Source organism: Tetrahymena thermophila (genome assembly GCF_000189635.1).
Source record: "Tetrahymena thermophila SB210 genomic scaffold scf_8254403, whole genome shotgun sequence".
Lineage (NCBI taxonomy): Eukaryota > Ciliophora > Oligohymenophorea > Hymenostomatida > Tetrahymenidae > Tetrahymena > Tetrahymena thermophila.
The window spans coordinates 500,091-527,035 of NW_002476186.1; the positions used below are offsets into that span (position 1 = coordinate 500,091).

The 26,945-nt window shown below is 21.0% G+C and overlaps 8 protein-coding genes across 8 annotated transcripts; 2 read left to right on the plus strand and 6 right to left on the minus strand. All coding sequences in view use genetic code 6, as the record gives it.

Annotated features, from left to right (window-relative positions):
- Window positions 1-542: 542 nt before the first annotated feature.
- On the plus strand, window positions 543-3,444 carry TTHERM_00475330 (Serine/Threonine kinase domain protein; the record flags this gene model as incomplete). Its single annotated transcript, XM_001024015.1, has 3 exons — window positions 543-1,060; window positions 1,653-2,643; window positions 2,722-3,444. 3 exons carry the CDS (start codon window positions 543-545, stop codon window positions 3,442-3,444), a joined length of 2,232 nt encoding a protein of 743 aa, XP_001024015.1.
- Window positions 3,445-4,146: 702 nt separating this feature from the next.
- TTHERM_00475340 (hypothetical protein) lies at window positions 4,147-6,198 on the minus strand. Its single transcript, XM_001024016.2, has one exon. It carries the CDS (start codon window positions 6,146-6,148, stop codon window positions 4,190-4,192), a length of 1,959 nt encoding a protein of 652 aa, XP_001024016.2. The 5' UTR covers window positions 6,149-6,198; the 3' UTR covers window positions 4,147-4,189.
- A 318-nt stretch (window positions 6,199-6,516) lies between these two features.
- On the minus strand, window positions 6,517-8,674 carry TTHERM_00475350 (hypothetical protein; the record flags this gene model as incomplete). The annotated part of the gene is made up of 4 exons (XM_001024017.2): window positions 6,517-7,454; window positions 7,514-7,961; window positions 8,018-8,559; window positions 8,605-8,674. The coding sequence occupies 4 exons, from the start codon at window positions 8,672-8,674 to the stop codon at window positions 6,517-6,519; spliced, it is 1,998 nt and encodes a 665-aa protein (XP_001024017.2).
- Window positions 8,675-8,931: 257 nt separating this feature from the next.
- On the minus strand, window positions 8,932-9,903 carry TTHERM_000475369 (transmembrane protein, putative; the record flags this gene model as incomplete). The annotated part of the gene is made up of 6 exons (XM_012799975.1): window positions 8,932-9,314; window positions 9,386-9,449; window positions 9,510-9,565; window positions 9,632-9,693; window positions 9,761-9,832; window positions 9,896-9,903. 6 exons carry the CDS (start codon window positions 9,901-9,903, stop codon window positions 8,932-8,934), a joined length of 645 nt encoding a protein of 214 aa, XP_012655429.1.
- Window positions 9,904-11,133: 1,230 nt separating this feature from the next.
- On the minus strand, window positions 11,134-14,171 carry TTHERM_00475370 (transmembrane protein, putative; the record flags this gene model as incomplete). Its single annotated transcript, XM_001024019.2, has 2 exons — window positions 11,134-13,059; window positions 13,371-14,171. 2 exons carry the CDS (start codon window positions 14,169-14,171, stop codon window positions 11,134-11,136), a joined length of 2,727 nt encoding a protein of 908 aa, XP_001024019.2.
- Window positions 14,172-15,375: 1,204 nt separating this feature from the next.
- Window positions 15,376-17,079, plus strand: TTHERM_00475380 (hypothetical protein; the record flags this gene model as incomplete). The annotated part of the gene is made up of 1 exon (XM_001024020.2): window positions 15,376-17,079. The coding sequence occupies one exon, from the start codon at window positions 15,376-15,378 to the stop codon at window positions 17,077-17,079; it is 1,704 nt and encodes a 567-aa protein (XP_001024020.2).
- Window positions 17,080-21,126: 4,047 nt separating this feature from the next.
- On the minus strand, window positions 21,127-24,535 carry TTHERM_00475390 (zinc finger, Ran-binding protein; the record flags this gene model as incomplete). The annotated part of the gene is made up of 4 exons (XM_001024021.3): window positions 21,127-23,387; window positions 23,462-23,548; window positions 23,643-24,042; window positions 24,299-24,535. 4 exons carry the CDS (start codon window positions 24,533-24,535, stop codon window positions 21,127-21,129), a joined length of 2,985 nt encoding a protein of 994 aa, XP_001024021.2.
- A 977-nt stretch (window positions 24,536-25,512) lies between these two features.
- Window positions 25,513-26,652, minus strand: TTHERM_00475400 (transmembrane protein, putative; the record flags this gene model as incomplete). Its single annotated transcript, XM_001024022.2, has 1 exon — window positions 25,513-26,652. A coding segment is annotated over one exon (1,140 nt), but the record flags the coding sequence as incomplete, so codon positions are not given.
- Between the last annotated feature and the right edge of the window lie 293 nt (window positions 26,653-26,945).

Below are 26,945 nucleotides of genomic sequence, written 5' to 3' on the forward strand. Positions count from 1 at the left end.
GTTTATTTTAAAAGAAGTAAATTAAGTGCTATTGGTTGAATAATATAAAATCTAATTTACTAAAAACAAAATTCTTAAGTAAAATGGTGAAAATATCTTTTAAAATTAAATTTTTTTAATCCAAATATAATTTTTTTTCATTCTCCTAAGAAATTATTTCGATTTACACAAATGATTATTATGTAGCATTTTTCTAGAAAGTAGTAAAAAAATAATAATAACACAATTGATACAATAAATCTACTGATAATTAATGATGCAAAAAATATGATTGATTGACTCAAAAAGATTATATTTTTTCTATGATTTTCTCTTATTTTTATAAAAAAATATCTCATAAATAAATTTACATAAAATTTGTTTTACAGAAATCATGATTTAATTCAAAATTATTTATTAATTTTTTCTTGAATCGATAGAATGTGTTAATAATTTATAAGCAAATATTTTTTTTTGATTTTAATTAAAAAATTAAGCAATAAATATCAATTTTTTTTTAAAAACCACTAAGTAGAAATAAAGTTAGTTATTGTGCATATAAAATGAATCAAGAAAATTCGGATGAATAAAAAAAAAGAAATTAAAATAGCTCATCCACAATAATCAATGGGTATGAGATATTTGAAATATTAGGGAAAGGATCATTTGGATAGGTATTTAAAGCTAAGAAAAATGGAAAAATATATGCTTTAAAGCTCCTTGATCTTCACATGATCAAGCAAAGAAACATAGAGAGGTTTGTTTCAAATGAAATAAACTTGATGAAAAAAATGAACCATAAAAATATAGTAAAAATATATGAGACCTTTTAAACAACAAGTGTCATATTTTTAGTATTAGAATACTGCAATCAGGGAACATTACTAAGCTATATTTCTAAAAAAAAGCCAAAAGTAGAAGAGTGTGTTGATTTATTTATATAAATTTTAGCAGGAGTAAAGCATATTCACGAAAAGGGCATATTGCATAGGGATCTTAAGCCTGAAAATATGTTTCTTCATGACGGAGTTCTAAAAATTGCTGATTTTGGATTAGCTTAATTTGAATAAGATGATTTCGTGTAATGCCATGAATTTATTTAAAATCTAGAAAAAAAAACTTATTCTTGATTAAAGGGAATTAATAGAATATTTTATCTAACAATTCTAAATGCATTTTAAATAGTAAAAATTTAAAGTTATTCATAATTTACTTTGCTTTTAATAAAACTATGATGAAGTGAGTAAAATAAAAAATTCTTAATTCAAATTACAAGTAAACATTAAATTTTATAGAAGATTGATTGAGTAAATAAAAAAGATTTTTGATTTTGGATTAAATTTTTATTTTAATTAATCTTAAAAAATGTCAATTTTTTTTTTGAAATATCAATTAAATCAATCATAGAATAATTTTAAAATGCCAAAAACAATTGAGAAAAATAGGTATTTTAATAAACTAATTCAAAGAGAATATGAAATAACTGTATTATTATTTTTCTAGCCCTTCAAAAAAAAATACTTTATCAAGATTGATATAGACTAATTAATTTTAATCGTAAATTAATTCAGTATTTTTTAAACAAACTATCAATAAAGAATTTTAATTTTATTGCACTAAAAGATATTTAATATTTTGATAAATTATACAATACAATTTTTTTAAAATAAAAGCTACTGTGGGACAAGCTTTTATATGGCCCCTGAAGTACTTGAAAGAAGATAGGTAACTTATAAAAGCGATTTATGGAGCTTGGGTATTGTGCTTTTTTATATGATTTTTCGTAGACTTCCTTTCTATAGCAAATAAAATCTTCTTAAGATAATTAAAGAACACACAGACCCTTATTTTAATATACGTAGATATTTTAAAGGGAATGATGCATATTTAAACATGATTGATTTGGAGCTAGATGATTTTTTTTAAAAAGTTTTAGTTTTTGATATTAATAAAAGAATCTAGTTTAAAGAATTATTCAATCTCTCATTGATTGAAAAGCAAATGAAAGAAGAAGATTAAAAAGTTTCTTTTATTTTTTATAGTAATTTGGATAACAACATAGTAGATAAAGGAATAAATGTCAGCCTATAAGATGATATTGATCATGCCCATTCTGATTAAAGAAAATTGTTCTAAGATTAATCAAATTAAGTTGGCTAAAAATAAATCACCGATTAGAAGCCTATTAGTAACAATGGTTCAAATAATAAACTTGAAACAAGAAGCTCATAATTAAATCCAAATTTCTAAATTTAGATATCCTATTCTTCTATTTATGAAGATATACCTGAAGATGATTCCCCTAACATTTAGAGTATTTATCCTATTAATAATTTAACTCATTTTGATAAAAAGAAATAGGAAGATCTAGTAAAACAGGTTTCTAAAAACCTAGATCCAAATAAAATTTATATCTAACCTAATAATTTTAGTTAATCAAGATAAAGTATTTCATTTTTAGAGCATCTAAATCCTAAAAGATTTTCTTACGAAGATGTTTTAACCCCAAATATTTTATCTGATTTTGAAGTCATTTAGCCTGTGACCTCTCCTATAACACTTTCTGTTACAAAAAATGAACTTGATCCAAGCAACTAAGATATAATTTAGCTATGCAGTTAGATTAAATCATCTATTTTGCATTTATTCTCTTTTGATTTTCAAGTAAGTCATAGCAATTTTTACAAAATAAAATTAAAAACTAATAAACTAATTAAAATAATTTATTTTTTTTAAATTTAGAAAGATTTTTCATTCGAAGTTAATCAATTGAAAGTGACAGTTTATAAATATTCACTGCTAGGTGAAATTTTAAATAAATTGGCTGAATTTAGACTTGGATACAGCACTCAGTGTTTGTTAAATTTTATACTAAGTAAACTGATAGTTTTTATTATAAATAGTGCTATACAATATTTTGATAAAATTAGTCTAGATTTCTAAAAATAAGAAAACTCTAAAAAAATATAATCTATGTTACTTAATGATTTGAAAAGTTGGGAAAATAAACTTTTAGTCTATCGTAATGGAATAGATTTAGAAAATGATATAAAATAGCAGGCTCTAAGAGATATGATATCTGACGAAAGCAAGCAATTCGCAAGCTTAAAAGATTTAATTTAACCTTTTTGTATAATCTTAGAGTTATTATTTAGCATTTCATTTTAATTATCAGAATAGAACACAGATACTGAAAAAAATAGGTTTAGACGTTATTGTATATACTTGCTTTTAGTTATTAATATTTAGTATATTTTTGATAGCCCTGTTTAAGAAAAAATGTTATTAGAAGAATATTTTGAAACTAACAGCGAGTTACACCCAATAAATTTTTTAAAATATATTGATAGTATAGATAATTCGACCAAAATAGATCTTCTTTTGTCAAAACTTATAAAATTCTGCCCAATGCAGATATCTAATATTAAAATGATTGATTTTTTTACAGATAAGAAGTATTATTGAAATTATATTTAAAAAATGATTTAATTATAAAAATATTGAAATGAAAAAAATAAATAAAAATAGTTAATGTTAAAAATTGCTCAATTAATTTAAAAAATTTAATTAAACTAATTTAAAAATAAATTTTTCTTCAACAATTATGCTTTCTTTTATTTAGATGATATTTTGTATTTATTTACTGAATATTACTCTTTTTAAAAAATACCAATTTAGTAAAATAAAATAAAAAATTTAAATTTTATAAACAATAAAATAATAACAATTTTGAATATTAAATTTAGTAAAAATTATTAAAGCTAAAAAATAATACAAAAGTAATTCAACCTCAATTTAAAAAAGATGAATGATCATTAAATTACTTGAAATCAACCTTAATAATATGCTATTTAGTAATAAATGTTATAGTTTTGTATTCTATTTTGTAAATTTCAATTTAATACAAACAAATTTTACTCATATTTTAAAATATTTTTTTTGCATTTTTGTTTTAAATTTTGGTAAAAATAAGATTTTATTAAATAATCTTCAAATAAAGCTTTTTAAAAAAGAGTTATTTTAATTTAAATACATTTTTTAAAATTAGTTTACATATTAAAAGAAGTAGGTTAGATTTACAATAAGTTCTTTTTAAATTCTTACTTATTTAAAAAATTAAATAAAAATAACAAATTTTTATAATTCTTTTGAATTTGAAAAGAGTGTTAATTGTTTATTTTTTTGTAGTAAATTGAAGATGGTAAAAGTTTCAAACTTTAGAAATTATTTATTTATTTTTCAAAATCTTAGTGACTAAATCTTCAAACTTTTATGAGTCATTAATAATTGGTAAATATTCATTTGAGTCTATTATTATAACTTAGTAGTTTTAGATTTTTAAATAGAATAATTTTTATAGAAAGTTTTATCTAATTTGTGATTTAGTCTATTAATTGTGATGAATATCTCCGTTTACTTCAATGATAGTTTTCTCACCAATCAAAAAGTCAACAATATAGATGTCATCTATTAAGACTCCTCTTTAGATTTAATCTTGTATGAGGTTTTCTTTTTGAAGCTTTTAAAAAACAGCCATAAATTTATCTTCTGTTTTAGAAGGGTTATCGTTTGCTATTGCATATTTTTTATAAAAAGAGTATAAATCAGCTAAGAAGGAGGGTTTGAAATAGTTTTAGCTTATTTATTTTGTATTTATCAGGTAAATTAAGTTTAAATATAATGAGCAATTTTGCTTTTCAGAGAGGGGTTGCTTAGTCATCTGCATTCTTGAAATAAGCATTTTCACAACTAAAGGTAAGTCTATTAAATTTTAGCTTGGATTGAATTTAAAATTACTATTTTCATTATAGACATATTCTATATTTTTATTCATTTGATATCCGATAAAGCATTACAAAAGAGATAGCAAATGTCTTATTTATAATTACTGGATATCTTAATTTATGCTTTTAAATAAAGATTCATACAGTTCCTCATTTTTATTGCTGTAATTTCTGATTAAAATCCATAAGACATCAACTTTAGCTTAAGGATTAAGTGGAGGGTTTGTTTCTTCTATTTCATCTTGAAATAGCAAAGTGGGACTTTTATTTTGTTCATCTCCTTAAATAAACTTTAATACATCTTGATTTGACTATATGTAAGAATAGTTTGCTTTTTTCTATTGATTTTCTTATAATTAACTTTTTTGTTGGTTTTCATTAATTTAAATATTGTTTTTTACCTTTTGTAAGAATACATTATAAATTTTATCATCAACATTAACGTTTTTAGAAGTTGTATTAATAAAAAGCTGAATTAGTTATTACAAATTGATTTAATTTAAATCAAGGGCATTGAAAATCTTTAGCAACAAATCTTATCTTTAAAATTTTCCTATATACACTAATTCTGAAATTAAATCTAGTAACTATTCATTTGAATAGTTCATTGCTAAAGTATTTTCTATTATAACCTCATATAAAAGCTTATCTGAACCTATTTAATTTTCCATCATGTATTATTATCTAAATTGTTATTCTATTTTAACTTATTGCTATTATGATTTAATTAAAAAATTGTTTTCTTTGTCAAATAGCTTGTATTATTTTTTAATTTATTAATAGTAGATTATAAGTAATTAGCATGCAGTGTAAGGAGATAATTTCATAAATTCACTAGATTTTTATAAAATATTATTAATGTGCATTGTTAATTGCTATTCACAACTTTTATTGTTTAAGCAAAACATAGAGCTCCTAACTAGATAAATATACTCTTTGCTATTAAGACTATTATTTTAGAGCTTTAAAGTGATGTAGTTAACTAATTCCTTTTGGTTATGCTTAAAAGCAGAATGATCTAGCAATAATAGGTTAATTATGTCTATTGGATTATATTTTTCTAAATCTTTCATAAAATTTTAGCTTGACTATGATAAAATTCTTTAAACTTCAATGCCTTTCAACTCTGAGATCCTTCCCATAGTTAAAATGCTTTTTCTTTTTACTATCATATATTTCTCTAAGTCATTATATTCTCTTGTAGAATTAAATTATTTTGTTTATTTATTAATTCCAAATTATTAAAGCTGCATTTTAGTAACATTTATTAATTATGGAGACTGCTAACTGACTGAAAAAAATTTGTTGATATTGCAAATCAAGTTTATCCTATTGTTTACTTATTTTCTATATGCAAGTTGGCTAAATCTTAAAATTTGATTCATCTTATTTATACCTTTTATACTTTGCCTATTAAACTCTAATTAAATTTTTGCAAATATCTTTCTTCAAAAATGTTAAAAGTGTATTTACAAATACTAATTTATCTTAGAAATCTAAGATGAAATTTATTATCACTATAAATTTTTAACAATATTACATAAATTAAAGATGAATTATCATAAAATCTTAAATTATTATTTTTTTAATAAAATAAATAATAAAGCGTTATGGTTTATTTATTATTTTTAACTAATATATACAAAATAAATGTTTTATTCAATAATTTAAAGTGTTTTTAATACTATTTATTGAGTTGTTTATAATTTAAATTATTTTATTTTTTATAAAGAAATTAATTTCTTTTTGTCTTTCAAGATTTATTAATTAAGAAGGACTTTTTGTTTAATGCTTAGTAATAAGAGTGAAGTTACTGAAACTTTAAAATTATTTATTATTTTGCTTGGTTGATTTTAATAGCCTAATTTTCTAATATCTAAATAGATTCTTCTTTTTCTTTTTAAAGGAGCTTTTTGCGAACTTCAATTTAGTTCATGAAGTTTGTTAGATCATTTTCTAAACTAAATTATTTTTATTTTGACTAGTTTATTTATTGTTTTATATTTGAATTCGCTTAAAGTTATTCTTCTGATTTGTGTTTAAAGTTCACTTATCTATCTTAAATTAGCTAAATTAATTACTTTAACTCGTCTTACTTTTGCTAAGATTTAATATTAAGTTAATTTATTTTGATATCAAGATCATTAATATTTGTTTTTTTCTCTTCAATTTATCTATTTATTTGTTTAATAGACTCCTCCTATTTCACCACTGAAACCTAATAATCTTACAATTTAGCCTTTAACTGCTCAGATACCTTTTTGAGGTCAATGTTTATCATAGATTTTATTATTATTTTACTATTATTCTTAGAATTTGTGAAAGAATCCAATCCTTACTTTAAATCTTCGCTTTTAATTTACAAACCTTTAGTTAAAATATCTAAATTATCTGCTCTTATTTTTTCTTCATTTACAAAAGCTTCTATTCCTTAACACTAAATGAACAATTCATTAGAGGTATTAAGGATTCTATTATAATCGTTTATGAGCTGATGTATCTCATTTATCTAACCTTCATTTTAAGTATAACTCACAGTTCTTTAATCACTAGTTTGACTGATTTGTAAATCAATTTAAGCTTTTTATTTTTTTAATCTTTCAATTTCTTTTAACTTTTTTTCAGCTTCAACAATGCTATATTCTTAGTCAGTTATTTACTTTTAAATGTTTGATTTTTCTTATTCCAGTTCTATTTTTATTTCATTTATTAAAATTATTTTAAATAAATCATTAAAAAGTTATTTTTACCATGGATTGCTATCATTTTTTCATTAAAAATATTATGATAATTATCAATATCTTTTTAATTACTTTCTATTTCTGAAGATAATTGATAAATTAGCTCTTATTCCATATTTATAACATCTTGCTGCTGTTCAATCTTATTTCCTACTTCTGATAAATCTGGCTATTTTAAGCATAGGTTTTTATTTGATAATTGTAAAGTCTCTATTTTTAGCTCTAATTCTTTTATTACTTACTAAAGATAAATATTTTTTTACTTAAGCAAATCTGCAATATCCTTAGCCTCCTTTTCATCTTCACTCATTCCAATCTATGATATCAGCATACTTTGATTTTGCTAAGGATTCTTTTTAGAACTATTGTGCTTGGAGAAGTTAGCTCCTTTCAAAAGATCATTATCTTTTCTCCTAAAAGATTGAGCAATGTATTGATTAAGTATTTCCATATCATTCTAATAAATTTAAGTATTATTTTTAATATTTTATGTCATTTTTAAAGAAAAATTACTCTTTACGATTAGCTTTAAGAGTTTTATAAAATTGACTTTTAATTATCAAGCAAGCTTTCAGACATAGATTTTACTTCTTTTGACAATTAATATAACCAAAAGAGAAGATTTTATGTTTGTTTGAGAGTATGAGGAGCTCCAATAGTAGTAAGAATATTTTTATTTAGCTGAAAAGGGCAATTCCAAAACTTCATTAATTAGGGTATCTCATCAACACTTATAACTTTAGAATTTATTGAAGGATCAATAATTCGAATAAACCCCCAAAATATCTCAAAAAATATTTTTTAAGTAGGATTTTTAAGCTATTGTTCGCTGATTGGAGAATCTTAATAAATATTTAAGTTTATAAAAGACAATAAATCTTGTAAAATAAATATATTTTTTTCATTTAAGTTATTTTTATAATTTCCATCCTTTTTGTAAGTATTTTAAATCACTGTATTTCTTATTGGTTGATTCAAGTTAGTCATTCTTATAGAAGAGAAATTCATAGATTAATTAAGTTTATCACTATTATAGTTTGCATTATAGTTTCCTTCTTTAAAAAATAAATGAGTATTATTATTTGATGAATTTTTTTAACTCTATGATGCCTTGCTAGATCCTGAATCACTAGTATCATTAGGTCCTCTGAAAAATTCAGTGTGTCTCATAAAATAAATTAATAAATAAATAAATTAAATGAACCCAAAAATATTATTTTCTAATAAAGATTTTTGATAAATATTCAAAAATAACAACTATATCTTAATCTAGCTTAAAAGCAATTATAATTTGATTTTTTTTCAATTTTACCGCAAAAATTTAATTTTAAAGAACATAATTGCCAACTTCATTAAAGCATATCATTTTTATTAGAATGCTTATGAGAAGGTATAATAAAAAAATTAGCTTAAAATGTAAATTGGAGTCATTCATTTGTTTACTGACAGATTAATAAATAATATTTGGTTATGTCTATAATAAACATACAAAATGAAATAAACTTTAAACAAACAAACAAGCATAATTATAAAAATAAATAAATTGATTCTATTTTTTATTTATTTTATAAGTAAATTTATATATCAATTAAATTGGTATGTTATATAAAAATAGATATAAAATGAATAGCAGATATTTCTTAATATAATTATATATAATAGATAAAACGAAATTTAATTTAAACAAACATAATTTAAATTAATTTATAATCTTTATTTTTTATTCTTTTACAATTTTTTATTTTTTTTTAAACATTTTTATTTAATCTTTCAACTTTATTATCAAACATCTTCTTCCTCGTCCTTTATTCTATTATTCCCAATATAAATATATTTATAAACAAAAATTTGATTTATTTATGTATATTAATTAGTAAGTACATTGCTTTTTTTATGAAGACTCCTTCATTATAATGTGCCTTTCTTTTTTTCTAGAATTCTTCTTCTATAATAATCATTATTCATATTTAATGGTCTGTATTATTAAAAAATATATTTTATTTACTCTTTTTCTTCTTTATTTCATCTTCTTCATCAGAATCTACTGCCATTTCTTTTCTCCTAAATTTAAAAAAAATAAATTATTTAATACTATTTCCTTTTCTATATTTTATAGGAATTAATTACTCCCTGTCTAAATCTTCTTTAAGCATTTCGTTTAGTTTGGATAAATCTAGTTTTCCTTTTTCCTTTTAATTTTAAAGTAATTTATCAGTTTATTTGAATTAATGGTATTTATTGTAATATTCTCTATACTTATTGATGTTATTTATTAATTTCAGCTTGTTATAACCCATCTATTTCGCTATCATGATGCTCATTTTCATTCTTATCAATTATTAAAAAAATAATATAAACATATATTTTAAAAGCTAAATAACTTTTAAATACAAAATCATTATTATAAGGTGTTTTTGGCTCAGTTATCTTCATTGTTTTTCCTCTTTCCTTATCATGTTCCCTAATTTTTATTAGATTTTTTTATTTCTACAATTTTTTTAAAAGTAAGTAATGTATCTTTTACTCAATAGTTTTCTCATCCCATGTTAAATCCTTTTTTCTATTATTATAACGTATTCAATAATTTTATATTCACCTACTTTTTAATTTAATTACTCTAAGGTCCTCTTCTTAGAGAGTATTCCTTTTTTTGCATGATGATCTTCTGTATTCATATGTAGTTTTTTATATTGTTTTAAGATTATTTTTTTAGATTAATGTGAATTAATTTTTTTTGATGAATATATATATATATATATATATATATGTATTTTAAACAGAAAAAGGTAGCTTTTAAATTAATCTCTATAATTAGATTTTTTATTAAAAAATATAAAATATTTAAAATAAAATTATAAAAATAGAAATATAAAATGTTTGAATTATTGCTGAAAATTATATAATCAAATTGTAATATAATATTATAAATCAACTAATTATGTAAAAGTATTTGTCTAACTAATTAAGTCAAGAAAAACGACCAAATACATTTATAATTTTTAAATTTTGTTTTGTAATTAATAGAATTTTTCTTTTAAAAATAAATAATTGTTTAGATTCAAGAATATTTTTTAGAAAAGATAGTAAAAATATAGATATCATTAAAATTTCTCTAATAATATAAAAAAAATTTTTCTACTTGTAATAAATTTATGAGTAATCATAAGTTACTATTAAATTAAATGATTTATTTTAATGCTCATCTTCATATTTTTTTTCTAAAAAAGAAAAAAGTTAAAATTTAAAAAAATAAGCTGCAAAAAAACTTTAACGAATATTTTTGCAATCTTTTTTCAAGAAAAATTTCAACTTAAATAAGTAAAAAATAAAAGTAATTTATTTATTTGATAAAAATATTTTTATTTTTAATATCAACTAAATTGAGATAAAAATATTTATTAAGTATAGTAATTAATTATATATAATCCTGTCTGTATTTCTGTATGAGTATTATGAGCATGAAAGAATTTGAGTGATGAACATTTGATTCAAAAAAGATAAAATTGAATTAATTATTTTATTTTAGTATTATTTAAATTATTTTTAAGTTGAAAATATAAAGATAGAAATGATATTATATTAATCTAAAACAATAAATTTATAATAATTTTGTTATAATTATTAAAATATCAAATGTCAATATAAGAATTTCTCATTGTAAATTTTTTTTGTTTAAATTATTACATTTTTAATTCTATTTATTATAGATTTTCTTTTAAACTATCATTCGCATTAGATGATTAATTGCATGAACTTTCTTCCACAGTTTCATCTTTAAAATTATTTTAGGCAGCTTAAACAGTAGAATGTGTATCAAATTAATAGTTTTGGCTCACTATTAATTTATCTATCATTGGTTTTATAGAATTAGCTTAGAAATCATTATGCTCATTATTAGGAGAGTTTTAACTTATTTTTTATGAAAACTTCTAAACAGAATCTTCTTTCTAATCTGGTTAATTAATGATTTTTTCACTTTCTTCTATAATTTGCTGTTAAAATAGCTCAAGTAAGTGAGGATCAATCATATTTAACAATTTTTTATCTTATTATGTTTAATCATAGTTTTGCTTTGTTAATTCCAAAAAAGATTCGTATGCATCTTTTGCTCTTTCTATTTCAGTTCTATTATCCTCGTAAAGGAAATTAAATTTTTAAAGATTCTCTTAATTTTCTTAAATTTAGTTTTTCTCAATGTAAATTTTAGGACGAGGTAAGTATTCAAACAAATTTATCTATTATTCGTCTAAAAGCAGCATCTTTAACTTATCTATTTCTGTCAACTTCTTTAATATATAAACAATATCTAAGTGATGATACAGCTTCTTTGCTCCATAATCCATTTGCTTTTTTTTAATTTAGAGTGTTTTTGGGGTACAAATGAAGTATCTGAGATACTCAGTAAATTTTATTTTTATTCTATTTGCAGTGACTTTAAAAAAATTTTAGAATTATTTATTTATATCTTTTAATATTGTTTTAAGCTATTTTTCTTGCTTCTTTTGTTATTTTATTTCTTTTTTACTTAGAGGACTCTGGACTCGATTTTATGTATTATTTGCATTTGATTTGGAATTTGATCTATTAGTTTAATCAATCATTATGGAAGCTATTTGTTACTTTGTTTTATTAGGAGAAACTACTTAATTGAAATGAAGATTTGATTTTTAAATAGCAAATAAAGATGATGTGGGAGGTTAGTTATTTAAAAAATAGGTTTAGCTCTTTTTCTACTTTGAACGATGCAGAATTTATTTCGGGCTTTTAGACCTTTGTTAAAAAGATGGTTTTTCTATTTAAAGGTTATTGATTGATTTCAATTTGATAAGTTTACTGCAGGGAGACTATATATTGTTTGTACTTGTATTAACTTATTATTACTGTTGAGTTAGTTATTGCTGTTAGTATTATGAGTTAAGATTATATTCTTTTTCTAAAAGATTTAGTTATTTATTGTTTTAATCTGTGTCTATTCTCAAAACATTTAGCTTTTAATCTTTTAATTTAACTCCTTCATCGATTTCTTTTTAAGCTTAATTTAGAAATTCTTAAATTAAAATCGTTTTTTTCTTTGGAGATTTTAAGTTCATTAAATCAAGATTTCCATATGATTTATGATGCTTATTCCCATTTTAGTTTTTAATGGAATTTTGTGAAAATAATTAAATAGTTCCATTTAAATCTTTAAAAGCTTAATTATTGAATACTTACGACCGCGCTTCCTTAGCTATATTTTTTGAAATATCTATTTCCCCTTTGTTAACAATAACTGATTCTATTTTTTAACTTATTGGTTTTGCGTTCTTATTGTTTTTCTCTTAACAAGAATTTTCAAAAGAAAATATTTGATTCATTAACTTCCTGTTTAATTCAAATTAGCTTATTGGAAATAGTAATAAACATCCTAAAGCAACTAAAGCCTGGTAAATTCCTCCAATTTAGCTAATACCTTAACTTAAAGTTAAGTATTTTCTTTGCCACTTGTTTTATTTCTTTTTTTCTAACCTCAAAGAAATTTAATACATTAAGTTATCATCTCTATCTGTTATAACGCTCTAATTTTATTTAAAGTATTTAAGTATTGCGTCAATTAGTCAATTTAACAAAAAAGAAATTTATAATTTTGAGAAAAGAAATTTTTTGACCATATATTATATTACAATTAAATTAAAATAAGAATATTTTCTATAACTACAATACTTAGCTGAATGTAGTCTTTAACAAAGAGCTGGGCAAATACTCTAAATTCTAAAAAAATACATTTCTAAAATGTCTAAATTTAACAAAAATATATTTCATTTTTTCAAAACTTGCATGATAAGTTTCATTTGTTAACTGCCTGAAACAAAAATTTAATATTTGATACCTGTTATTAGTATTAAGAAAAGCTCATTCCATTATGTACTATCTCATTTGATAAAATGATTCCTTCTTGACTCCTCACTTCGTTTTTTATCATAAAGACAGTAATTTACTATTGTAAAGTTTAACTACTAGTAAAAAATAAGTCTCTTCCTATAGGTTTAATAGGCTGATAGCTGGTAGGATCAACTAAAGCATCTGTAAAATACATAGCAAATTAGGGTTATTTAAAATACTACTAGTAGGTATCAGGATCACTAATATTCTTGCACTTGTTTCCAGAGCATCTATATATATTAATTTAAATATAAGCAAAATAGTAAAGGTCAAAATCCCCTCCAATTTAAAGACCAGTTTGATTTCTTGAAATACAGTATAGATTTGTATAAGGCTATCTATAAAAATAATCTTATGTTTAAGGGTTTTAAAAATTATCTTTTGTACATCTGTCTAAGGTTACATTTTAATAGTGATACTCTACTTGGTTTGTTTAGTTGTTTCTGATTGAAATAATTTATTGAGCTTATAAATAATAAACTCCTTCATCTATAAAATGTTAAAATTTTGCATCTTCCATACCAATTGCAAACTCAAAGACATCTGAATCAAGACTAAATAGCTCCACGCCATCTACATATTCCTAATTATAAACAATTTCTGGATTTAGCCTTAATACTAAAGTCTGAAATATATTTATTATCTAAATAAACATGGTAATAAATATCAAAATTGTAGCAATTCCTCCACAAGTGGTTTTATGCTTATCTACTCCATTCAAACGGAGTAGAATTTATTTTCCAAACATATCAAATTTTTTAATAATTCTTAGTTTCATTTATAATTGTCAATAATTAATTAATAAATCACTTTTTAACTCTTTTTAAAACAATTAGGTTTAATACCAAACATAACAATTTAGATTAACTTTTTCTTAATCAAAAAACTTAGTTTAACTTTACATGTTTTAATAACCTTTCGCATAAATAAAACTAAAATTACAGAAAATAATCCTAATAACCTTAAATTATTTAAAAAAATTAAAGGTTTTATATTAATGTAATTTTATATTTAATAAAAAATCAACCAAGCTTTTTTTTCAATCTTTAGCTGCTGCATGCAATAACCATAATACTTTTTTAATGGTCTATAATATATATATATATAAAACAATATTGTTATTTAGACATTATTACAAGAAAGTAATTTAATTAAAAACCAATTAATATAATTTTTATTTAAAAGTTCTTAAAACCTTTTCTTTTATTAGTTAGTTAAAATGATTTATGTAATTAATTAACTTAAATTTTAAAAAACTAACAAACTAAATAAATAATTTTTTTTTGATTAATCAAATTAAAGTTTTTGTAAATTAAAAAAATTTTAAATAATTAAATGTAATTTAACTCTATTATTAAAAAAATATTTCAAAATTATAAATAACTTTATATTTCTCTACTTAACTTTCACTTTCACTTTATCTGCATATTTCCACCTATATTGAAATTAAAAAATATTAAATTAATTTAAGTTTTTTAATAATTAATTATTGAATGAAATAAAAACTTATTTTTTCCTTAAATTTTTAAAGAAACATTTAAAAATATAAATTTAATAATCAGCATATTATTTATTTAGATAATTTTTAAAAATTTAAATACAATTAAATAAAAAATAATTAAAATATTTCTTATAATAAATTGAAATTGAAGAATATTTTTATACTATTGCATAGTGTAATATTGTAATATTGATATTATTCAATGTTGTGATCGAATGGTAAAGCAATTTTATGATTTGAAACTAATCATTCGAGATTTAATCAATTAATAATTTTAGAAAATGAATTAGTTTAATTTTTTATTATTTTAGAATGCAAAAAAATTTATTAATTAAAATTTTTAACATCAGAAACTATAAAGTGATTTAGAGTTAAAGTGATTTATTAGTATTGAAATTAATTAAAATAGGAAATTCTAATTAAATAATTTGACAAAGGAGACTATCTATAAATGAATAAAATATACTAATCTTAAGAAACTGAAGATATTAACTTTGAAAATATATATTAGACATGTGTAGAAAATTAAGCGAATATAGAATAATTAGAAAGAACTTAAATAGATAATCTACATATTTAAATTTATGATTTGTCGTTAACATATATTTAGAGTATTTTTCATAAAATATATCCTTATAAAATAATCAAAAACCTCAAATTATCTTTCAGAACTAACTATCATATTTACAAATAGAATTAATACATTCAAGTTCTTGCTCAACTGCTATTTAATATTTGTTAAATAGAGCATATAATCATAAATAAATATAAAACAGCTATTACAATTCAAAACATAATTCCATTTTTGAAAGAAGCTCAGAATAATTTAGAATTAAATTAATTAACAATATGCTTCAACTTTTTAAAAGAAAAATATGAAAAAGAAATCAATTATAATTTAATGCTTTTTAGTTAAGAGCTTGGATATCTTTCTTAAATAAAGAAACTCAATTTTTCATTGCAGAATTTTCAGTTGAATTAACAATACGCATAAGGGATTTTTCAAGGCTTTAGAGATTATCATCATATTGAGAAACTTGATTTAAAAATTTTAATCAATGATGTTTAAATATAGATTTTTTAATACATAAAGGAATAAATTTCGTATTTAATTAATTTAAAAGAATTGAATTTTTAGATACAAATTTCAGAAACAAATTTAGAGTAGATTTAAAAAATAATTTAAGAATTAATGATTTCTTTGAAGCTTTTAGAAGTTTTTTCTATAAATATTCTTTTCAAATAAAGAAATAATATTGCATATAAGTAAACAGTATTAGAAGAAAATTTAATACCTTAAAATAGTATCAAAAAGCTAACAGTCAATATAAAAAATGATGAGAGTATAGCAAATAATATTTCATTTTCAAATTTTAGTAATCAAATATTTTTTGGATTAAAACATTTGGAATAGATTTCTTGGGATTTAACTAACTGCAGCGAAATAAATTTTGAACATTTTTGTTAAATCCTTAACAATAATATTAACCTAAAAAATTTAAAATTAAAAATAGGTAATAATAAAAACCTTAACAGTTTATGTCTTTCAATTTAAAGAGCTTAGCTTTTAGAAAATCTCAATATAAAATTAAAATATGCTATAAGTTAAGTGGATGGTATCTAAGAGATATCATAGCTTTTTAAATGCATTAAACAATTAAAGTACTTGAAGTTAGATTTGTTAAATGTTGAAGTTAATAGTGAAATTTTAAATGCACTTGCATTTGAAATTGGTAGCTGTTAATAGCTTTAAATTTTAATTTTTAAATTTGATTTTAATGTTATAAAGAATATAGACTAAGTTAAATTTTTTAAAAATTTATAAAAAAATTAATACCTCAATTATTTATAGCTTGATTTTAGCACCTATAAGAGAGAGAAAATCCTTAAAATCAAAATATAAGAAGATTTTTCTTTTTATAATTGTAATACATATAATCCTTTTAGGTAAATGGAGAAAAATAAATAATAATTATAATAATTTGAGTCATTCGAAGAAGAAGTTAATATGAATATAAAAAAATTTAAAAGACTAGTAAAATGTGATTGCATTTTAGATAGGCTTATTGAATGGTTCGAATGTGGATATGATAATGAATAAAATTACATATTTCTAGATTCTGATGAAGATTCTTATTATATAGATGATTTCTGAAAATAATTTAAGTTTATAAATTATTTTATCAATAATTTCTAAACGTATTTTTATAAATTAATATAATTTATTCATATACCTTGAATTATATCTCATTTATGTATTTCTAGGCTAAAAATTTGTTTTTATGAAATTATATTTATTTCTAATTTAATTTTTGGAGATTTAGAAAATATTTTCATTTTTTTTTAATCAACAATTATCTAGTATAAAAATTTATTATTTATAACTATATATTTCTCTTCTTAACTTTCACTTTATCTATTGAAATAAAAAAATATTAAATTAATTTAAGTTTTTAATAATTAATTATTGAATGAAATAAAAACTTATTTTTTTCTTAAATTTTTAAAGAAATATTTAAAAATACAAATTTAATTATCAACCTATTTTTATTTAGATGATTTTTAAAAATTTACACACAGTTAAATAAAAAATAATTAAAATAATTTTTTATAATAAATTGAAATAGAAGAATATTTTTATATTATTTCATACTGAAATATTGTAATATTTATATTATTCAATGCTGTGATTCAATGGCAAAGCACTTTTATGATTTGAAGTTAATGATTGGATATTTAATCAATAGATAATTTTAGAAAATTAATTAGTTTAATTTTTTGTTATTTTAGAGTAAAAACAAAATTAGAAATTAAAATTTTTAACATCAGAAACCATAAAGTGATTTAGCTTTAGTGGGATTTATTAGTATTGAAATTAATTAAATTAGGAAATTCTAATTAAATAATTTGACAAAGAAAACTATCTATAAATGAATAAAATATACTAATCTTAAGATACTGAAGATCTTAATTTTGAAAAGATATATTAGACATTTGTAGCAAATTATGTCAATGAAGAATATTTAGGGGAAAGAACTAAAATAGATAGTCTACATATTTTAATTTGCGATTTGTCGTTAGCAGATATTTAGAGTATTTTTGATTAAGTATATCCTTATAAAATAATCAAAAACCTCAAATTATCTTTGAGATTTTACAAAAGTTTTAAACAATAGAATTAATATATTCAAGTTCTTGCTCAACTGATATTTAAAATATGTTAAATTGAGCATATAATCATAAATAAATAAGCATAAACTATTACAATTGAGAACTTAATTCCATTTTTGAAAGAAGCTCAGAATAATTTAGAGTTAAATTAATTAACAGTATGCTTCAACTTTTTAAACGAATAATATGAAAAAGAAATCAATTATAATTTAATGCTTTTTAGTTAAGAGCTTGGATATCTTTCTTAAATAAAGAAACTCAATTTTTCATTGCAGAATTTTCATTTGAATTAACAATACGCATAAGGGATTTTTCAAGGCTTTAGAGATTGTTATCATATTGAAAAACTTGACTTAAAAATTTTAATCAAAGATGTTGAAATATAGATTTTTTAATACATAAAAGAACAAATTTCCAATTTAATTTATTTAAAAGAATTGAAAATTTAGATGCTAATTTCAGAAGTAAATTTAGAGTAGATTTAAAAAATAATTTAAGAATTAATGGTTTCTTTGAATCTTTTAGAAGTTTTTTCTATAAATATTCTTATACAATAAGTAAATACTATTGCAAAAAAGTAAATATTATTAGAAGAAAATTTAATACCTTAAAGCAGTATCAAAAAACTTACAGTCAATATAAAAAATGAATAGGGAAAAGCAAATAATATTTCATTTTCAAATTTTAGTAATCAAATATTTTTTGGATTTAAACATTTGCAATAGATTTCTTGGGATCTGACGAACTGCAACGAAATAAATTTTGAACATTTTTGTTAAATCCTTAACAATAATATTAACCTAACAAATTTAAAATTAAAAATAGATAAGAATAAAAACCTTAACAGTTTATGTCTTTCAATTTAAAGAGCTTAGTTTTTATAAAATCTCAATATAAAAGTAAAATATGATTGTATAAGTTAAGTTGATGATATCTAAGAGATATCATAGCTTTTTAAATGCTGTAAACAATTAAAGTATTTGAAGTTAGATTTCGTAAAAACTGTAGTTAATAGTGAAATTTTAAATGCACTTACATTTGAGATTGGTAGTTGTTAATAGCTTTAAATTTTAATTTTTAACTTTGGTATTAATGTTATAAAGAAAATAGACTAAGTTAAATTTTTTAAGAATTTATAAAAAAATTAATACCTCAATTATTTATTGTTTGATTTTAACATCCATAAGAAAAAAAAAAGCCTTCAAATCAAAATAAAAGATTAGCCTAAATATTATTGTGGTACATATTACATAACTGTAAGCTAGTAGTAGTAATATGTGAAATAATATTTATAGTAATTCAAAAAAATAGCTAATTTAAAAAAAAAAAAATTTAAAAGACTAGTAAAATGTGATTGTATTTGTGATAGGTTTTATTAATGCTTCGAAAATGAAAATAAATAAAGTTACAACTTTCTAGGTTTTGATGAAGATGATGAAGATTATTTCTGAAAATTTTAAGTGTGTTAATTCTTTTATCAATAATATATATAAATATGTATTTTTTGTAAATTAATATAATTTATTCACCTTGAATTATTTCACATTTATCTTTTTTTAGGCTAAAAATTTGTTTTTATGAAATTATATTTAAACATTCATAAAGAACTTTTATTAATAAATTAACAAGTTAATGCTATTGGAAAATTTTGTCCAATAGAATTTGAGTTTTAAAATATATCTTCCATTTAACTAAAAATAACACTAAATACCTTTAACTCAAAATCATACTGGCAACAATAGAATATAATCACTCAAGTTACTCAAAAGGATAAAGATTAAAAATAAAATACAAATGATAGTGAAAATTGAAATAAACTTCTTAGCCATTAATTTTTGTTCTCTTCTAAGTTTAATGTTTTCTCTATAAATTTGGTTTTCTATTTTGACTGAGTCTACAGTCATAGTTAGATCAAAATAATAATAAAAAATGTTAATAATAATACTTTACATTATATCAATAAACTTAGATAAAACAAATTTTAAAAGTCATAATAATCTTAATACCATATAATAAGAAATTCGAATATGAGTGCACTTGTGACTGTTAGCCTATTTTTAAAATTTTAAGAGCCGTCAGTTTCTATACATATAGAGCATGATTATATTAAACGAGCTATTCATATAGGCAGTGACAAAACAAATAATAACTATTCTAACTAACAATATAAATGAGATTAAAACATTATAATACTTTTTATCTTTTAGTCATTTATTTTTCTTAATTTTTAATATTTTGTATCAATACTCTAGCTTTGAAAGTAGTGAAATTATTAAAATATATATCTTATCAAATGCTAATTGATATAAATAAAATACATTTTGGTAAAGCGAATAATTGTTTATTTGTGAGGAAATAAGCGAATTAGCATATATATTTATATTTTATATTTTATTTTTTATGATTTATAAACAACCATTCTAGAAGCGTATTGTTGATCGTAAGCATAATATCTAAATATTCCAATAATGATATTTTAGTTTTATTATTGATTAACAATATAAATTGTACAAAGTTATGGGGGAAATTTTTTATTTTTTAATTATCTCAAGAAAAAAAAGATTTTTTAGTTTTAATTCGTGAGTGAATTTTCTAAAATAATTTTATGGATTACCCTTCAATTATGTATTTTTTAAAAATTGTGCCTCAAATAAGGGATGAAAATAATTTTTTGCCTAATATTTTTGAACAATTATAAATTATTTTAAAAATAAATTTAATAATTTAGGTTTGTTGAAAAATAAAAAAACTTTCAAACAAAGAAAAAAGAAAATAAAAAGGAAAATTAAAAAATGAAAGATAGAATAAAACATAATTGTTTAAAACTCTTAACTCTAAACTCTACGAAAACATGAATGTTAACTAATTAAAATATTTGATTAAATATATTTAATAAAACTGTATTCTTAAATACGAGGGTATTTTAGGTAAAATGGCGATAGGATCAATCTAATGTGCATTCAATTAAGAGATTATTGCAAAGTATGAAAGCTGATGTTTAATTTTATAATAATTTTTGCTAATACTAAAATCAAAATATTGTTAATTATTGCTAAATTTATTGAAAATTAGGGGGAATCAAGATGGCAAAGTTGTTTTTTGCAAATTGGCATTTGTTGCAAAGCTTTCTGAAAGAATAGTTTAAATTTGTGCAACGAGGACAAATCCAATCTTATTTTTTTGCATTTACTTACTAACCTTAAGAATTATTATTACTTGATTATTAGCCTTATAAGCTGTTGTTGTGAGGATTGCTTAAAGGAGTTTGCATCGAATTAAAGTTATTATTTTAACTTATAGATTAATTTTCTTATTGAAGGGAAAGGCTACAAGCTTCTTTAATAGAATTCTCATCTTTGTATAAGAAATTCTAAGAATAATTATAAGCAACGTTAGGACTATTAAAATTATTGCTTAAATTGTTATCAGTGTTAATAGCGTTGCTTTAGTGGTGTTAAATCTTGCTTTTCTTTTTTGATTCTACATTGTTTCCTTACTTACGCTTTTTACGAATATTATTTGATTTTTTAGTAGATCTCATGATTCTACTTTCGCTATTTGAATCTCCCTCATCATCATCTGAATCAGACATATCTGCATAATCGTCATTAACCGAATAGAGCACTGTACCTTTGCCAGTATTTTTTTATTTTCCTTTATTAATAAAAGAAGAAGCCTATTCAAAATTCACTGTATTTTGGTTGATTAAGTCTTCTTTCTTATAAAAATTATCAAATTTAGCTATTTTGTTAAATACATTTTAGGAAGGAAGAGTGTTAGAATTTTCATCTACATTGAATAAAGTGCTTTTAACAACTGCACTAGTATTTTAATTAGAGAATAAACTAAATTGGCTTTCCTCCTTCCATAAAGATGTATTTTATTAGTTCATGAATAGTGATCTGATACTGTTGCTGTTTGATTTTTAGGAATTTGCATCATTGTTATTGTTATCTGATTATTCCTTGATCTTTAATTGATTGCTAGACTTTGTAAACTAATTACTATTAAGAAAGCTACTGTAATTAGAAAAATTAATTCCATTGTTATTGCTATTATTTGAATTGTTAGCTTTTAAATTATTGGTTGGCTACTCTCCATAAACTTATTAAGCATTTGAATTAGAAAAATAATTGAAAAAGCCTGTGTTGTTATTGATATTATTGTTATTGTTATTATTATATTAGAAAAACAATCCTCTGGATTATTGTTATTGATTATTTTAATTAGATTGCAAGTTAATTAATTTGTCTGTGCTGTTCATATCTACTTATTAAGACTAACGGCTAAATAAATTATTTCCATTTCTTTGATTTTGCTAAAAACCTGCTCCAAAAGAATAGATATGCTAATCTTCATTTTTTTATGTAGGATTAATCAAATTTAAGCTCTAAACAGCACTACTGTTCTAAGCCTCAGAGTTATAATAAGACATTACTTCCATTTAATTATTTTACTTATTTATATTTTATTGACTTTGTTCTTCCTAATTTTATCTTTTATTACTGTAATCATCCTCTTCTTCCATTATAATATTATTTATCTACTATTGAATTTCCTATTAAAAATTTCCACTATCACTTTCATTTAAAGACTCATCTCCATCTCTCATACTGCTAGGTGATAAAATAAAATTAGGATAATCAATAGATGGTTTGTTTGATCCAAACAGCTAAAACTCTCTTTTTTCTTCTTAAAGTGGCGGTTAAATATCTTTGTTTAACTGCTTGCTATTTTATTAAGCTAATTTTTAATCGCAATATGGCGCGAAAGTACCTACAGAGTTTTAAAAGCTTATTTCATCTATTTGATCCTATTTTTAGTAAGCATACTTTGCAACTTCTGGAGAAGAAAAATCAAGCATAGCTCCTAAAGGTTTCATTTATTCATGTTTATTGCTGCTATCAGAAAAAATATCTTCCTCAAATTACATTTTTTGATTGGCTTTATTACTATTGTGATAGTTTGAGCTATTGTCATTTATCATCATATTTTTGACTTTGTTTTTTTTATTATTTTTACTGCTTTGGTCAGGATCACTTTTACTATTACTGTTATGGCTTTAAGGTCCTGTAGCAGTAGTATTCATTTTATGGTCATAACAATCGTCTGAATGAATACTACTTCTATTTGGTGTAAGAAGCAAAAGCATATTTTCAAATCCAGCACCTGCTCTATTTTGGTATTTTGCGTACTCTAATAAATTTTCTTCTTCTTTTTTGTCTTATTAGGGACTTAAATTATTGTTTTCAGATATGCCATTTTCTGCTATCACGTTATTTTAATCATTATCTAAATTTTAAATATTAAAAAATAATTGATTTTATTTGAAAATTTTCCATTTTAAAGATTTTATTTACTCATACCTGAAATAAAAAATTGTTGTCCTTCCTAGACAAGCATCAGGTTTTAGAGAAGGTTTTGCTTCTTAGTTTAAATCATGCATCTGTTACCTAAATGATTATAAAAAATAATAAATGATAAAATAAATATATCTATTGTCAAAAATAAAATTGATTGAAAGTATTTATTTTTTTAAACTTATACATTCATTTCTAAATGAGAAATTGAGATTGTTGCATAACAAGCAAACCCAATCTCCAGCTCTTAGTTAGTTGCAATTGATATTTCCAGCTAAAGAAGCAGATGAATATTAATTTTAGCTGCCTACAGCAACTTATCCAACTCCATTTGCTAGAGGTAAAGGTGAAGAATTAGGATTGCAAGACAGAACTTTTTAATTAGAGCAAGTATTTGAGAGTTAGTTTTGTAGTGCTTATTATTGTTATTAAGATGTAGAAGATGTAGAAATAGATCCTTGTACAATTTCTGTTGAACCAAGTGATTACTACTTTTAAAATTAAGGTTGTTATCTTGTTTATTTTTTCTTCATGGCAATGTTGTAATTTTCTAACGTTGAGACCTCTTTAGAGTTAGTGAAGCTGATCTATTCTTTGAAAAATTAATGATCAATAATTTGATGTGATCAGTGAAAAAAATAATTATTTTGAATTTTAAATTTTGAATGAAATAAATGCTTTTATGTTGGATAAAAAAAACGATAGAGGTCACTGAATCAAAGGAAATATTATGTTTAGAAAAGTAAATTAAAAAAAATGGTATTTCTAACGTTAATAATTTAATTATAGTAGAATTTATTTAGAATAAAATAAAGTAATATTAGTATTTTGAATGAAAGTTACTAATTAATCTAAGTAAGATACGCTGTGACTCTTAAATTGACTTTACTATTGGTCTTTTTATTCTTATTAAAAAAAGAGCAAAGTTAAATTTCTTTTTTTAATATTAATCAACTTCTTTTATTTTCCTCTTGATAATAAATTATTAATAAATAACAAGCAAACTACCCTTATCACTTATATTTCAATATCAAAATTAATTAATAATTAATCAAATATTTGAAGTAAATAAATAAACATTAAATAAAAGAAACAAAGATCAATCAAACAAGCAAATAATTAAATAAACAAACAAACAAATAAACACTCCACTTTTAGGGAATTAACATCTTAAAAATATTTATTGCATTTAAAATACTCTTTTTTTTGATAAACAATAAATTAAATTTTAGATGATCATTTTTTGTTATAGATTATTAATACTTAGAAATTATTTATATAATTTAATTGCTTAATTATGATAAATGTAAATACAATTATTATTTTAAATTATAAATATTTAGTTAGTTAAATTATATAATGAGTCTTTTTTCTTTTAGAAAATAAACATAAAATTCATTATAAAAAATCAATTAATTCCCTCTATTAGCAAATATTATTATTATTTGGTTAAACTGTAATTTTAAATTGAATTTGAATTTTCGCGTGAACTATTTTGAAATCTTTTCATGTTTTATTTTTTATAGCTAATTAAAATAATTAAATATTTTAATAGCATTTCATTTCCTTAATAAATCTCAAATTTAAATAAAATTAAATTCAAATATTTTTTTAAATTAATTTTTACATCAATTTATTTAAACATTTTTAGGAGGGAAATAATTTATTTTTTTCAAATTACATCAGTTTTAACAAATTTAAATTTTTAAGATATTGTTTTAGATTAAATAAATGTTTTCTACTAATTGTGTTTCTGTAATAGATAACAATTAAAATATATCAAAAAATATTTTTTAAAATTATTAAATTTAATTATGAAAATTTTAATGTTTAATTTTACTAATTTAAAATGATAAAATAATAAATTAATTAAAATTTATTTAAATAATAAATTGAAAAAACTAATTTATTAAAAATTATTAATGCTAATAATAAAAAAAAGATATTTTATATGATGCAAAGTAAATGATATAAATGATAATAAAAATAATAAATTATTTGTTTTATTAATATTTTTCAATTTGAATAAAAATAGAAATTAATTTGATTGATTTTAATCAAAGTTGGTTTAAAATTTCTTATAAATTAGGAGAATCCATTGTCTTCAATTAGTTGACATAATTAACGAGACTTTGTAAATCATCAATGTATTCTTGTTAGAGGTAGTTCTCAATAGAGTTTTATTTTTTTTAAATGTATCTTTCTCTTAAATTCAAATAATCGAAGTCCTTATGGGTAACTAACCAAAAAAAGTAAGCTAAACCAATATCGAATATTCCAAAAAGACAAGTAATAGGTTCCATAATATCCCAAGATAGGAGAACATATGTGCAATATTAGAGAGCTAAAATTTTACTAGCAGATATATAGAATATTCTTTTCATATATTTGTTAGATTTTTTGTCAATAACTTCAAACAACTCCTTTTATTTTTATAATTATCTCTAAAGCTTTTTGTTTAAAGTATTATAAATTATGTTATAGATTTCCTCTTTGTATTTTTAATTCAAAGAAAGCTCAGTTAACACCTTTTAATTAACTAAAGATATAAAATCTCTATCAACTTATTTATAAACAGATTATGTTAGTTATTCAGAAAAACGTGTTACATAATCTGATAAGATGTGCTACTCCTAAGGGTTTAAGTTGAATCCTTTACATACTTCGTTTAGCAAATACTGATCATAGGAGTATTCTTTTGATTTATCTAAAGGATCATTTTTTAAAATAGCTATAATTTTGCCATCATCCTATGATGCTACAAAAAAGTCGCTTTGGAATAAATATGAAACTTTAGTGTCTGGTGAATAAATATTTTTTGCTGTAAAATCATAAAAAACAGGGTTTTTTATTGTTGCCATTATTTTTTTTCCATTAAGACTAATATCTCTATCTATATAAGTTAGTTCTTTGATATCTTTCAGCTTATCTTCTCCTTTAAATTTTCCAATAAATTCAGAGCTTGAAACAACATCAGAAAGGAGATTTAAATTCAAAGATCTGCTAAAATTATATTAATTTAGATGCAAAAAGCTTTTTGTAAAATTTTATCCTTTATTATTAAAATTTGGTTTTAAAATACCTTTAAGAAACATTTCTAATAATAATTTTGTAATGAAAGAAATATTTCGCTAAAATTAATCTGTTATGATAATTTGTTTGCTTTTGCTATATATTTATATATATCTGAAATAAAATTTGTTTAAAAATAATAAATTAATTTAATCAATTTCCATTTAAAAACGATAATTTATTTATTATTTATCATAATTTATTTAAAATTCATGTTTTTTTTTACATCAGCATTAAATACATAAATTAAATCATTTTTTAAATCCTAATTTGATTAAAATTAAAAAATTGAGTTTTTTTTATTAAGTAAGAAATCACTCAAAAAATCACATTTCTAAAAAAATTAATTTTATTTTTATTATTTAAAAGTTAAAGAATAAATTAAAAATAATGGGGTTGGGGTTGGGGTTGGGGTTGG